The sequence below is a fragment of the Acomys russatus genome, chromosome 26, assembly GCF_903995435.1.
Source record: "Acomys russatus chromosome 26, mAcoRus1.1, whole genome shotgun sequence".
Taxonomy (NCBI): domain Eukaryota; kingdom Metazoa; phylum Chordata; class Mammalia; order Rodentia; family Muridae; genus Acomys; species Acomys russatus.
The window spans coordinates 10,179,791-10,192,637 of NC_067162.1; the positions used below are offsets into that span (position 1 = coordinate 10,179,791).

The following is a 12,847-nucleotide window of genomic DNA, read 5'->3' on the forward strand; positions in this document are numbered from 1 at the left end:
ATGGTGGCTCGCAACCATCTATAATGTGATCTGATGCCCTCTTATGGCATTAAGGTGTACATTGAGGCAGAGTACTGTATATGTAATAATAATAAATAAATAAATCTTAAAAAAAAAAAAAAAAAAGAGTAGTTTTGGTTCAGGAACGGATCCCTGAATCCTCGGCATATTGGGCCAGTGCTCTGTCACTCAGCTGCAACCCAGATCTATTTGGGTAGCGGGTTTTTTGTTTGTTTGTTTGTTTTTAAGACAGTCTATCTTGAGCCAGGCGTGGTGGTACACGCCTTTAATCCTAGCACTTGGGAGGTAGAGGCAGGAGGATCTCTTTGAGTTTGAGGCCAGCCTGGTCTACAAAGTGAGTCCAGGACAGCCAGGGCCACATGGAGAAACCCTGTCTCAAAAAAAAAAAAAAAAAAACAAACAAACAAACAAAAAAAAACCCAACAAAACAAACAAACAAAACAAGAACAAGAACAACAACAAAAACCCAAAAAAACAAAAACAAGAACAAAAAGCAAAGACAGTCTATCTTTATATAGCCCTGGCGATCCTGGAATTTACTATGTAGATCACACTGGCTGAAGTCAAGAGTTCTCTGCTTCTGGAGTGCTAGGATTAAAGGTGTGTGTCACAGCCCCACGCCTGTAATCCGTGCACTCAGGGAGGCAGAGGCAGGCAGATCTCTGAGTTCCAGGCCAGCCCAGTCTATACAGCCAGTTCTAAGACAACTAGGGCTATTCAAAGAAACCCTATCTGGAAAAACAAAACAAAAAATTAAACAAAGGAATTGTGACTGGAACATTTCAAGTGTGACACTGTTCTTGCTTCACACTTCTCCCAATTAAAAAAAACAGCCGGGCGGTGGTGGCGCACACCTTTAATCCCAGCACTTGGGAGGCAGAGGCAGGCGGATCCCTGTGAGTTTGAGGCCAGCCTGGTCTACAAAGCGAGTCCAGGATAGTCAAGGCTACACAGAGAAACCCTGTCTCGAGAAGAAAAAAAAATTAAGAGTAAGAGAAGTCTTTTTAAAGATTTTTGTGTAACAGCTCTGGCTCTCCTAGACTCGCATTGTAGACCGGGCTAGCCTTGAACTCGCAGATATCCACCTGCCTCTGCCTCCCCAGTAGTGGGATTAAAGCCGTGCGCCATTGTGCCCGGCAAGAGAAGTCTTTTACCAAAGTAGTAGCTACTGCATGATTTCATTTAGGTGAACAAACAAAATTACTCTCAACCTAATTCAAGTCACTTCAACGTTAATCTCTTTATCCTCAAAGCCTTTTCTGAGCTTCTGCAGGTGAGAGGATCTGGAGGCGGCGGATTAAAATGCAAGAGCCAGGGCTTTGCCACACCTTTAGTCCCTGAATTCCGGAGGCGGAGGAGGCAGGCGGATCTCTGAGTTTGAGACCAGACTGATCTACACGTAGATCGAGTTCCAGGACAGCCAGGGCTACACAAAGAAATCCTATCTCGAAGAACCGGGCTAGAGAGATGGCGCAGAGGTTAGGAGCACTGGCCGCTCTTCCAGAGGTCCTGACTTCAATCCCCAGCCACCCATATGGTGGCTCATGACTATTGAGATCTGGTGCCCTCACCTGGCGTGCAAGCACACATGCAGACAGAACGCTGTACACATAAAAAGTAAATCTTAAAAAAGAAGAAAGAAAGAAAACTGAGCAAACAACCCCCCACCCCCGAAAAAAAAATCAGGACTACTACGCCAGCCAGAAAGGGACACTTTAGAAGGGTGGGGCACACATAGGCGGGGTAACATGCGGTTGATAGTGTGTTAGCATCCATTCAACCTCACCTCACGTGACTGGGCGGCACCGCCCCTTCGCCCACGCCCACGCCCCTCGGGACACGCCCACTCCACGAGTGCCCAATGAACATGAGGCTCTAGGTACCGCCCCCTCCCGCCCTCTTCGCCAATAGGCGGCCGACAGCGTCCTTATATTCCAATCATCACTTGCTCCTCTGTTGAGTGATTAGCCAACAGCCCAGTGAGCAGGACCGGAGTCGGCTCCTGGCAGGAAGCGGTGCATCTAGCCTCCAGGGGCGCGACGTACAACCAGACGGGTGGCTCTCCTCGCAGCTCGCGGAGTTCAACCGGGTGCCAGGTGAGTGGCGGGTGCCGACGTCCGGGGCCTTCGGTGCGGGGCTGTAGGCTAGCTCAAAGGGACTCTGCGGGGCGCGGTACAGCGGGGAGGGGACAGGGCGCGCGGCGGCCGGGCGGTTAGGCACCCACCTGGAGCCGGCGGCCGTTGGGCTCCCGTGAGCATGCGCCAGGGGCGGGCCAGCCGTTAGTGCGTCGGCTTCCGGGAACTGTGTGTCATGGCGGCGCTCCGAGGCCGGCCTGTGTACCGTGGTGGGCTTGAGGCAGAGGGCGGCTCCACGCCGGGGCGCGGCGGGAGGATCCAGGCTTCCTGCGGACAGACGTCCCGAGTCTGCAGTCCGCCCCGCTGCTCTCCCCAGGAAGCTTCCCCTCCAGAAGGCCGGTGTGGTGGCCCACAGGACCGCGGTCATTCACCCGGTGTGAGCCGGTTCCGTCCCGTCGCCTCTCGTCTTCTCTGGGAACTTTAGGTCTGGGACAGCTAGTTTGTGGGTTCAGTTAGTTCATTCTCCTGATGGAACCAAGGCCTGATTTTATTTGGGGGCATCCGATCCGAGTCGCACCCCAGCTCGTTCCTGGAACGTTTTGTGTGTGTCACACACAACTCGTTTTTATAGACAGTTCCGGCTGATAGACAGTTCCGGCTGGCCTGGAATTCACTCTGTAGACCAGGCTGGCCTCGAACTCAGAGATCCGCCTGCCTCTGCCACTGGAGCGCTGGTATTAAAGGCGCGCGCCACCACACCTGGCTTCACATTACTCAGAACAAGAAACACTTTTTAGAGCTGTACTGCCTAAAATCAAGAGTACACGTGTGAGAGGCCATAGGACAGGTTCTCATGAAGTCGAGGCTGCCCTTGAACTTGCGTGTGTATAATGTGCATTGGACTGAAGATATCAGAGCCATTGGATCTAGAGTTACAGACAGTTGTGAGCTGCCATGTGGGTGCTGGAAACTGAACCCCTGGGCCTCTGCAAGAACAACCAGTGCTCTCATTCGCTGACCCACCTCTCCAGCCCCTGAACTTTTTAATTTAGGTGTATATGTGTGGATGAATTACCTGTGTGCAAGTGCTTATTAGGGGGCCGGAAGCAGGGGTCCTTTACCTGGAGTTAGAAGGTTGTTGTGAACTGAGAAACCTCACTCAGGTATTCTGAAAAAGCGTCAAGCCATCTGCCAGTTGCCTGGCCTGTCTTTTTTTTTTTTTTTTTTTTTGGTTTTTCGAGACAGGGTTTCTCTGTGTAGCCTTGGCCATCCTGGACTCACTTTGTAGACCAGGCTGGCCTCGAACTCACAGCGATCCGCCTACCTCTGCCTCCCGAGGAGTGCTGGGATTAAAGGTGTGCGCCACCACGTCTGGCTCGCCTGGCCCTGTCTTGAACTTCTAAGTTTTTGGTTTTTTTGTTGTGTTTTGTTTTTTATGTTGATAGACAAGTGCTCAACTATGTAACCCTGGTTGGCCTGTAACTCCCACAGATCTGCCTGCCCCTGCCTCAGGCATTTTAAATACATTTATTTTAATATATATGAATATATCTGTCTTCACACTACACCCAGAAGAGGACATCAGATCCAATCACGGTTGGGAGCCACCATGTGGTTGCTGGGAATTGAACTCAGGACCTCTGGAAGAGCAGCCAGTGCTCTTAACCACTGAGCCATCTCTCCAGTCCTGCCATAGGCATTTACAGAGTTGATTTTAATAGACTCTCAGCATTTGGAAGGTGGAGGCAGGAGGATAGGGTGGCCTGAGCTACATAGCAAGTTAAGTTAGAGTGGCTGCATGAGACCATGTCCCAAATTTAAAAAAAAAAAAAAAAAAACAGTATCTTGGCCGTTTGGTTGTTTGAGCCCAGAGGTGTCTGGTTCTTCTCTGCCCAAGAATGGCTCTGGTCATCTCTCCTTCAGTGCCTCACTGCAGCTAGTTCCCTGCTGTTGGTCTCTTAGCCTCTACTCTCTCTTGTTGTTCTTTTTGGTTTTTCATGACAGCCTTTCTCTGTGTGGCAGCCCTGGCTGTCCTAGTCTCACTTTGTAGACCAGGCTGTCCTTGAACTTGAGGTCCGCCTCCCAAGTGCAGAGATTAAAGGTGTACACCACCATGCGTGGTTCCCTCCGCTCCATCTTGAGCAAATTCTTACTCACTCAACCCCAAGAGGGGGGGGAGGGATAACATTCTTTCCACTATGTGGATTTTGGGGAATCAAACCCTTACTACGGGCTATGTTTCTGGACTGGCAAATTAACCTGTCCTTTTGCTATAATGGAAATTTTCAGGACTGTTGTCAGTTTGCTGTTGTAAGGCCTCAGTTGTGGTTCTGTTCATTTACCTCTATTACTGACTGCTAGGTCCTCTTCTAGACATAATTGGGCTGCCTAGGACACTGCTTTTAAGTTGCTTCTAAAAGGAAGTACACTTCTGGAGAATAAGCACTTAGCTAAATGTGTGTTGGAGAGGGGAGGTCAGTGGCCCAGATGCAGGCAGCAGCCGCTCTGGTGGTAAGGAGTGTGGAGGTTTTGTTGAAATAGGTCTCACCATGTAGCCCTTGGCTATGCAGAGCAGCTCTGCCTGCTTCTGTCTCCTGAGTGCTAGGATTAAGAATGCGCCACCAGCCGAACTATAATGCCAGCACTCTGGGAGGCAGATCTCTGTGAGTTCAAGGCCAGCCTGGTCTACAAAGTGAGTCCAGCACAGCCAAGGATATACAGAGAAACCCTGTCTCAAAAAACAAACAAAAGTCCCACCACTTGGCATTTTGAAAAGGTGTTATTTGTCAGGCTCTGGTGGTCCATAACTTTAATCCCAGCACTTCTAGCATTGGAGAAGCAGGATCTCTGAGTTTCAGGACAGCAGGGCTACCCAGAGAAACCCTGCCTTAAAAAGACCCCACCAAAAAAAAAAAGTTTGACTATTTTACCTGCATGAGTATGTGTGTACCACATGAACTGACTGGTGCCCAAAGAGGCCAACAGGCATTGGATTCCCAGGAACTAGAGTTATAATAGTTGTGAGTAGCAGTGTGTGGGTACTAAGAACCAAACTCCGATCTCTGTGAAAGCAGCAACTGCTGAGCCGTTCCTCCAGGTCCAAGCCCAGCCTGGTTTAAACAGCTCAGTCAGTGACAAGCCAGGTATGCTTTAGAGGGATTGGGCTCCTTCTGCCTGCTGTGGGAGTTGTGTGGCACATAGGGGTCAGTGGACACTGAGAAGGCTGTTGGTGTAAACCAGACAGAAAAAATGTTACCCCAGTGGCACCATGTGATCCGCTTATATGCAGGAATATTGTTTGGCTATAAATAGGAACGAAGCATTCCTGTTTCATTGTGGATGAGTGTTGAGAATGGTGCAGAGTGAAGGAATCAAGAAGTAAAAGGCCACATGATGCTGTCTGAACTATTTATAGAAAATGCCCAGAAAAGGCGAGTGTGCAGAGATGAGAAGCAGATTAATGGTTCTGGGAGTTAGGTCATGGCTAAAGGGTACAGAGGTAGTTTTGCTTTGTGGTTTCAACCCTGGGGATGAAGTCCAGGGCTTTCTCACAGGCTAGGCATCCGTCACTGAGCCACACCCCAGCCCCAGAGCATTTAAGATTTATTCATTTTATGTAAGTGTTTTGTTTGAATGCGTTTTATATTCACTGAGTGAATGCTTTATGCCTATGGGGGTCAGGAGAAGTCGCATTGGAACTGCAGGTATGGATGGTTGTGAACCATCATGTGGGTGATGGGACTCGAACTCCAGCCCTCTGAAAGAGCAAGTGATCTTTTCTTTCTTTCTTTTTTTTTTTCTTTTTTTCTTTTTTTCCCTCCGAGACAGGGTTTTCTCTGTGTAGCTTTGGCTGTCCTGGACTCACTTTGTAGACCAGGCTGGCCTCGAACTCACAGCATTCCACGTGCCTTTGCCTCCTAAGTGCTGGGATTAAAGGCGTGCACCACCACACCTGGTTTTTGTTTTTTGTTTGGGGTTTTTTTGGTTGTTGTTTGTTTTTTGAAAGGTGGTAAAATATGCTAAAAGTGACTGTGCTGGTGCCAGCATGTTATCGACTTTTGATTGGGTACCTTGGTGAATTGCATACCATATAAATATTTCGGTAATGTGGTTGCAATTTTATTTATTTATTTTGGTTTTTTCGAGACAGGGTTTCTCTGTGTAGCCTTGGCCATCCTGGACTCACTTTGTAGACCAGGCTGGCCTCGAACTCACAGCGATCCGCCTGCCTCTGCCTCTCGAGTGCTGGGATTAAAGGCGTGCGCCACCACACCCGGCCACTCAATTTTATTTTTTTAATGTGCCTTTTGTCTTTTAATTTCCTTTCTGGTTCAACATTTCCCCCTCTGCGTCCAGTGATCCAGAAAGGCCAGGACTGGGCACTTAAACAAGAGCCCTCAAAAAGCCAAGGCCAGCCAGCCCAAGATTAGCAGGGTCCCTCCAACAGACCCCACGGTCTGGATGCTGGTGTCGCCACCCAGAGCCTGGTAGTGAAAGCTGGTGCAGAATAAGGTGGTTCCAGAAGCTACCAGTAACCCTGCCCAGAGGGGCCTTCTGCAGTGGGGTACCCCTTACAGGGCAGGCTGTGCAAAAAGTGGTGTTTGTTGGTCTTGTCAAAAAGCCATCCGGAAATTGGGCGCTGTGTGCCCCGTAGGTGGCCAAACCCAAGGCCTCAGTCCGGACAAGGCACCTAGATGGCAGAAAGTAGCCCTACCCCCCCCCCCCCCCCCCCCCCCCCCCCCAATGGCTGTGGGTGGTCATGCACGGAACTAACACCTCCCTGGGCACCGAGAAAGCCAGCCAGTCCGGATTGCCCATGCAAATAAGATCCGCAATTTTAAAGAAACAACAAAAGACCGCTTCAACTTGGGGCCAGCATGGTAGCCTATGTGAGAAGAGTCTAGGTAGGCCTAAACTGGATTTGGTGAGTGGGATTCACCAGATAGTGTTGGTCAGTTGAGACTGCCCCTGAGAATAGAATGTTCTGAGATGAGGTGCAGACCTTGGGGAGAAACAAGGCTTTGCTGTAAGCCTCTTGTTTACTTGTAAGGATATGGTAAAGCAGTGGCAACTGGAGTAGAAAAGGCAGTGACTGGAGACAAAGTTGGGGGATCTCAACATAGACGTGGCTGAATGTCATTGAATAATCATGGAGAGACTGCATGAGGCACCCAGAAGGGGCCTAATGTGTCAGCTTCTGACCTCAGGAAGATAGAACTATTTTGGCAGGCTAGGGAGGACAGGAGGCACGCCTGGCTGGTGTATGCCTTGTACTTTTAATAAAGTGAGGTGAGCGCTCCTCTCCTGCGAATTCCAGTTAGCATCTCAGCTGGCTGGCTGGCTTTCTTGCTGGTCTGGCCCATTGGGAATCCTCTCCATAAGAGCTCTTAACGATTCCCCTGTGTAGACCACAAACAGCAGGGGAGGCTGGGCTAAGCTGGGCATGGCTGCCTGCTCCTTTGCCTGCCACTTCTGTCTCAGCACCAAGATAGCCACAACTTCGTGTGGGTACCAGGAGGTTCTTGGGAGGGTGGTCTGAGAAGCCTTATTAGTGCCAAGACTTGAATTCCAGGGAGGACATATGAGCCAGGCAAGGTGGTGTCTGCCTACAACTCGAACATTTGTGAGGTGAAGGCAGGAGGATCACTGCAAGTTCTGGACCAGCCAGGACTGTGATTTAAGGTCTTAAAAACACAGACTGAGGGTGTTCCTTGGTTGGTGGAGTGCTTGTTAAGAACACATACCCCTAGCAGGGTATAAAAACAGAAAACATGAGGTGGCACGCACCTGTACTACTGTCACTTAGGATGCAGAGCAGGCAGATCTCTATGACTTTGAGGCAACCTGTTACACATACCAAGTCTCAAGCAGCAAGGGTAATATAGTGAAATCCTGTCTCAAAAACAATGTGTGTGCAGAGACTTGAGGACAGGGTACCCTTGGGTGGAAGTCCCATGGACTGATGAGATGATGCACAGGGAAGTGAGCAAGGTCCAGGCCAGGACGACCATAGCGAAGAACCCTCGTGATCACCATCCCTGTCTGATCTGTGTGCTGGGGACAGAACTTCCTAGGTAAAGGCTTTGGACTGGTCTGTGTCCCCAGCTATAATATGGAATTGGTATTTCACTGAAGACCTTAGAATGCTTATAGGTGGGTGGCATTGGATGAGAAAGTGTGGTTTGTAGCAGGTGGGAGGTTGCTGAGAGGGGCGCGGGGGGGGGGGGGGGGGGTGCGGTATTGTGCAGGTGCACCGCCGAGCTCTGTCAGCTTCTTTCCTGACCTGCCTTCCTGTCTTGTGTTCTCAGTGCTATGGCAGAACAGGATGTGGAAAATGAGCTTTTGGATTATGATGAAGATGAAGAGCCCCAGGCACCCCAGGAGAGCACTCCAGCTCCCCCGAAGAAAGATGTCAAAGGGTCTTATGTCTCCATCCACAGTTCTGGCTTCCGGGACTTCCTGCTAAAGCCGGAGCTCCTGAGAGCTATAGTTGACTGTGGCTTCGAGCATCCCTCAGAAGGTATGCTACCCTGGTGTCACTCCCAGCCACGCCCTCTTCCCAGAGCTGATCCTGCCCATCTTGAGCTTCTCCTAGACCTTGGGTAGGGGGCATGCCCTCACGTGAGTCAGTTACATCAGCAACCCCGGGCAAGCAGGTGGTTGGAGCCTGACCCTACAGACCTCCTCTGGTAGAGGAGTGTGCAGGGAGGCGGCATCCAGGCTCTTACTCGAACACTGTTTTCTTCCTCAGTCCAGCATGAGTGTATTCCCCAGGCCATTCTGGGTATGGATGTCCTGTGCCAGGCCAAGTCTGGGATGGGCAAGACAGCTGTGTTTGTGCTGGCCACCCTGCAGCAGATAGAGCCCGTCAATGGCCAGGTAGGTGTGGGCTCTTTTCTGGGCTGGGGTCCCATGTGGCAGTGTAGCCTTGGATCTCTGAAACTGCTTCCATATTCCCTTTGTGGGCTTTTGGATTTAAGCTGGGAAGTGAGACTAAGCAGAGGTGTTCTAATGCCACCGTTATAGGTAAATCCCAGGGTCTTAAAAGAATTGTGAGCATGCTGGGTGTGGTGGCGCACGCCTTTAATCCTAGCACTTGGGAGTCAGAGAGAGCGGATCTCTTGTGAGTTCAAGGCCAGCCTGGTCTACAAAGTGAGTCCAAGACAGCCAAGGCAACACAGAGAAACCCTGTCTCAAGAATAAAAATAAAAAAGTTATGTGTTGGAGTCCAGGATAGGAAGCTGAGGCAGGATTGAGAGTTCCAGACCATAGGAAGACCCTGTTTAACAAGAAAAATTTCATGGGCTTGTAGGCTGGAGTGTGGCTGTATCATAGCACTCTCGGTGGCATGTGTGAGGCTTGGCTTTGTACTCTTGTCTGCTTGTGTTTCCAAGGCCTGGTGTGAGCATGAGGATGCAGGGAAGGGCTGTGCTGTGGGGGTCAGTGTTGCCCTTCTCTCTCCCAGGCCTCTTGTGGGAGACACACCTTGGTAGCCATGAGAAAGTTTGAGGATAGGTTAAGGGTAAGAGACCTGGAGTTGTTTGAGCCTTCAGATGGAAGGAGCTATTTTAATAGGTACGCTGTGGGCTGGGGTAGGTAGAGGTGGAATCTGGGAAAGAAGACCTATTCCTTGCCCACTCTGCAGGTATCAGTACTGGTCATGTGCCACACGAGGGAGCTGGCCTTCCAGATCAGCAAGGAGTATGAGCGCTTCTCTAAGTACATGCCCAGTGTCAAGGTAAGCCTACCTCCTCAGGGAATGGGCTGGGGACCATGCGGCCATCTAAAGCCTTGCTGGCCTCAGCTCCAGCCCAGACAGCATTTAGCAAGCTTGAGGTTTGTGGTAACTTATATTCCTTAAAAGCTTGACGAGTTATGCCTAGCCCCACATGTGTTGGTCCCACATATTCTCCCCAGCAGAGCAGCCTCTCAGTCTTGCCCCTGCTACTCTTCAGGTTCCCCTGTCCCCGAGGGAGAGAGGTTAGAGTGTCAGGTGCCCTTGGGGTGGGCGGGACTGATGCTGTGGATCACCGCCTCTGTGGGTGGAACAGCTTCCTTTCTGTCCCCCATAGGTATCTGTGTTCTTTGGAGGCCTCTCCATTAAGAAGGATGAAGACGTGTTGAAGAAGAACTGTCCCCATGTTGTGGTGGGGACACCAGGCCGGATCCTGGCGCTTGTACGGAGCAGGAGCCTCAACCTGAGGAATGTGAAGCACTTTGTGCTAGATGAATGTGACAAGATGCTGGAACAGCTGGGTGAGCATCTACTGGCCTGTCCAGCCAGTTCCCCACTCACAGAGGCACAGCCATTTTCTAGGGGGCCTGGTACAGCAGGCAGTGGCTCTCATAGTGGGTCACATGGGCGGCCAGAACTAGGGCTCCTGGAGAGCCTACGGGAAAGTTGGGATGTTGGCAGTATGTGCTGCTTCTGAGCCCAAGTTGATTGGGACCATAGGCCCCACGAGCTGCCATCCCTGTAGGACATGTAGGCACACCCAGGGGATCTGGAGGAGTAGAGTGGCCTCTGCCACCCATCAGGGGCTGGGAGAAATGGGCATGTGTCCTGGGAAGCCGCTGCAGCTCTCACGCCAGCGGCTGTCTCTGCCTCAGGCTCCCTTTCCCGAAGCGTGGCTCAAGGCGCACTGGCAGGGCCGCTCCATGCTGGCAGCGAGTAAGTGGACCGCGGCTCCTCCCATGCCTGCGCTCCCGCACGCCCGCCCATCCGAGCCCAGTCCCTCAGGCAGTGGGGACACACCCCTGGCCCCACTCCACCGCGGCTTTGGTGCCATTGTTCTCTGGCCCAGGTTGGGAAGGGCTGGTTCCTCTCTGGTGTGGGTCTGCTCAGTCAGACAAAACACTCAGGCTTGCTGTGTGTTGGCATCCCATGCAGACATGCGCCGTGACGTGCAGGAGATCTTTCGCCTTACACCTCATGAGAAGCAGTGCATGATGTTCAGTGCCACCCTGAGCAAGGAGATCCGGCCAGTCTGCAGGAAGTTCATGCAGGATGTGAGTAGGGTGATGCCCCAGCTGGCCGACAGCCCACCGTGGCTGACACCTCAGCGCAGCAGCTTTGGTCCTCCCTGAGGGCCTGGGCCACTCGCGACACCCACACTGCTCTCTCATGGCCTGGAGGATGCTGGGAGGCTGGCTCAGCTCCTTCAGTCAGGTAGCTGAGTGTGTTCCACGCCTGAGCCAGAGCAGAGCTTACATCTGGCTTTTGGGAGAGAATTGTTTACTGAGGTTGGGTACAACAGGCCCTCTGGGAATCATCAATACAGAGGAGCTGCTCCCTGGAAGGTTGCGGGCACATGAGACGCCCAGAAGTGAGCCCTACTCGCCCCTTCCTGCTTCCCTTCCCACACAGCCCATGGAGGTGTTTGTGGACGACGAGACCAAGCTCACATTGCACGGGCTGCAGCAGTATTACGTCAAACTCAAGGACAGCGAGAAGAACCGTAAACTGTTCGACCTCCTCGACGTGCTAGAGTTTAACCAGGTGATGCTGACACTTGCTCACACCAAGATCTGGGCCCTGGGGGTTGATTCTGCACGGGCCTAAACAGCACTCTCCTTCCTTATCAGGTGGTGATCTTTGTCAAGTCTGTGCAGCGCTGCATGGCCCTGGCCCAGCTTCTGGTGGAGCAGAACTTCCCAGCCATCGCTATCCACCGCGGCATGGCCCAGGAGGAGCGGTGAGTACACAGCTGCCATAGCCAGGATTGAGTACATGATACCCGCCATGGCCAGGGTGGCCCTAGGACTGTGTGTGATGCCTCTGTCTCCCGTTCTAGCCTGTCCCGCTACCAGCAGTTCAAGGACTTCCAACGTCGTATCCTGGTGGCCACCAATCTGTTTGGCAGAGGTATGGACATTGAGCGAGTCAACATTGTCTTCAACTACGACATGCCAGAGGACTCGGATACCTACCTTCACAGAGTGAGTGCTTCCTCCCATGGGGGCTGGGTCAGGGCCCTACCCTTCCTCAGATCCTGAGGAGTGCCTTCTCCTGACCCCCATCTCCCTGCAGGTGGCTCGTGCTGGTCGCTTTGGTACCAAAGGCCTGGCAGTCACTTTTGTATCGGATGAGAATGATGCCAAAATCCTTAACGATGTTCAGGACCGGTTTGAAGTGAATGTGGCGGAGCTTCCAGAAGAAATAGACATCTCCACATACAGTAAGTGGCTAGGGCTATCCTTGGTACAGAAGATCTGGGCTTTAGGAGCTAAGGCCCTCCTCCTCACTGCCTCATTCTTGTCTTTACAGTTGAGCAGAGCCGGTAACCACGTGTAGCCAAGGCACCCGACTACCCTCTTTCCCACCTGCTACTTCAGATCCTCTTCATAGATGACAAATAGGTGTCTCTTTTTATTGTTCCAAAGCTGTGTAAGAATAAATTTTTATTGTGGATACCTGGCTTCCAGTCTCATCCTGTCAACTCCTTGTGGACCCGGGGGCCAGCAAACCCCTCCTCACAGGCACGCCATCTGTTTTTCATCAGTATGCTATTTAATTTTGTGTGTCAACATGAAAGGCTTACAGATTTAAAAATTTACAAAACATAACCTTTTAACTATGAGGCCATTCTGCCCTGGATGTGGGGCAACTGGGCCTCTGTACCGTGAGTGAGCCTCAGCAGCAGGCAGGATCCTCGATGCCGTCATGGCATCAGTCTTAGCTTAAGGAAATTGAACCCAGCACCCTGGCCTCTCAGGTGCCAAGGAACCTTCAACTCTGTCCTAGGTCTGCT

At 51.6% G+C, this 12,847-nt stretch overlaps 1 protein-coding gene across 5 annotated transcripts; it reads left to right on the top strand.

The window, feature by feature from the left end:
* Positions 1 to 1,979: 1,979 nt before the first annotated feature.
* Ddx39a (DExD-box helicase 39A) lies at positions 1,980 to 12,511 on the top strand. Of its 5 annotated transcripts, XM_051169037.1 has the most exons (11): positions 1,980 to 2,117; positions 8,405 to 8,616; positions 8,848 to 8,975; positions 9,742 to 9,834; positions 10,169 to 10,352; positions 10,987 to 11,105; positions 11,464 to 11,595; positions 11,682 to 11,791; positions 11,891 to 12,035; positions 12,127 to 12,274; positions 12,364 to 12,511. In XM_051169037.1, exons 2-11 carry the CDS (start codon positions 8,409 to 8,411, stop codon positions 12,378 to 12,380), a joined length of 1,284 nt encoding a protein of 427 aa, XP_051024994.1. In that variant the 5' UTR covers positions 1,980 to 2,117; positions 8,405 to 8,408; the 3' UTR covers positions 12,381 to 12,511. The 5 variants fall into 5 exon arrangements, with proteins under 5 accessions (XP_051024994.1, XP_051024992.1, XP_051024997.1 ...); XM_051169035.1 differs by having other exon boundaries at positions 12,127 to 12,390; XM_051169040.1 differs by lacking the exons at positions 1,980 to 2,117; positions 8,405 to 8,616; positions 8,848 to 8,975; positions 9,742 to 9,834 and adding an exon at positions 10,707 to 10,767 and having other exon boundaries at positions 9,850 to 10,352; positions 12,127 to 12,390.
* Positions 12,512 to 12,847: the final 336 nt, after the last annotated feature.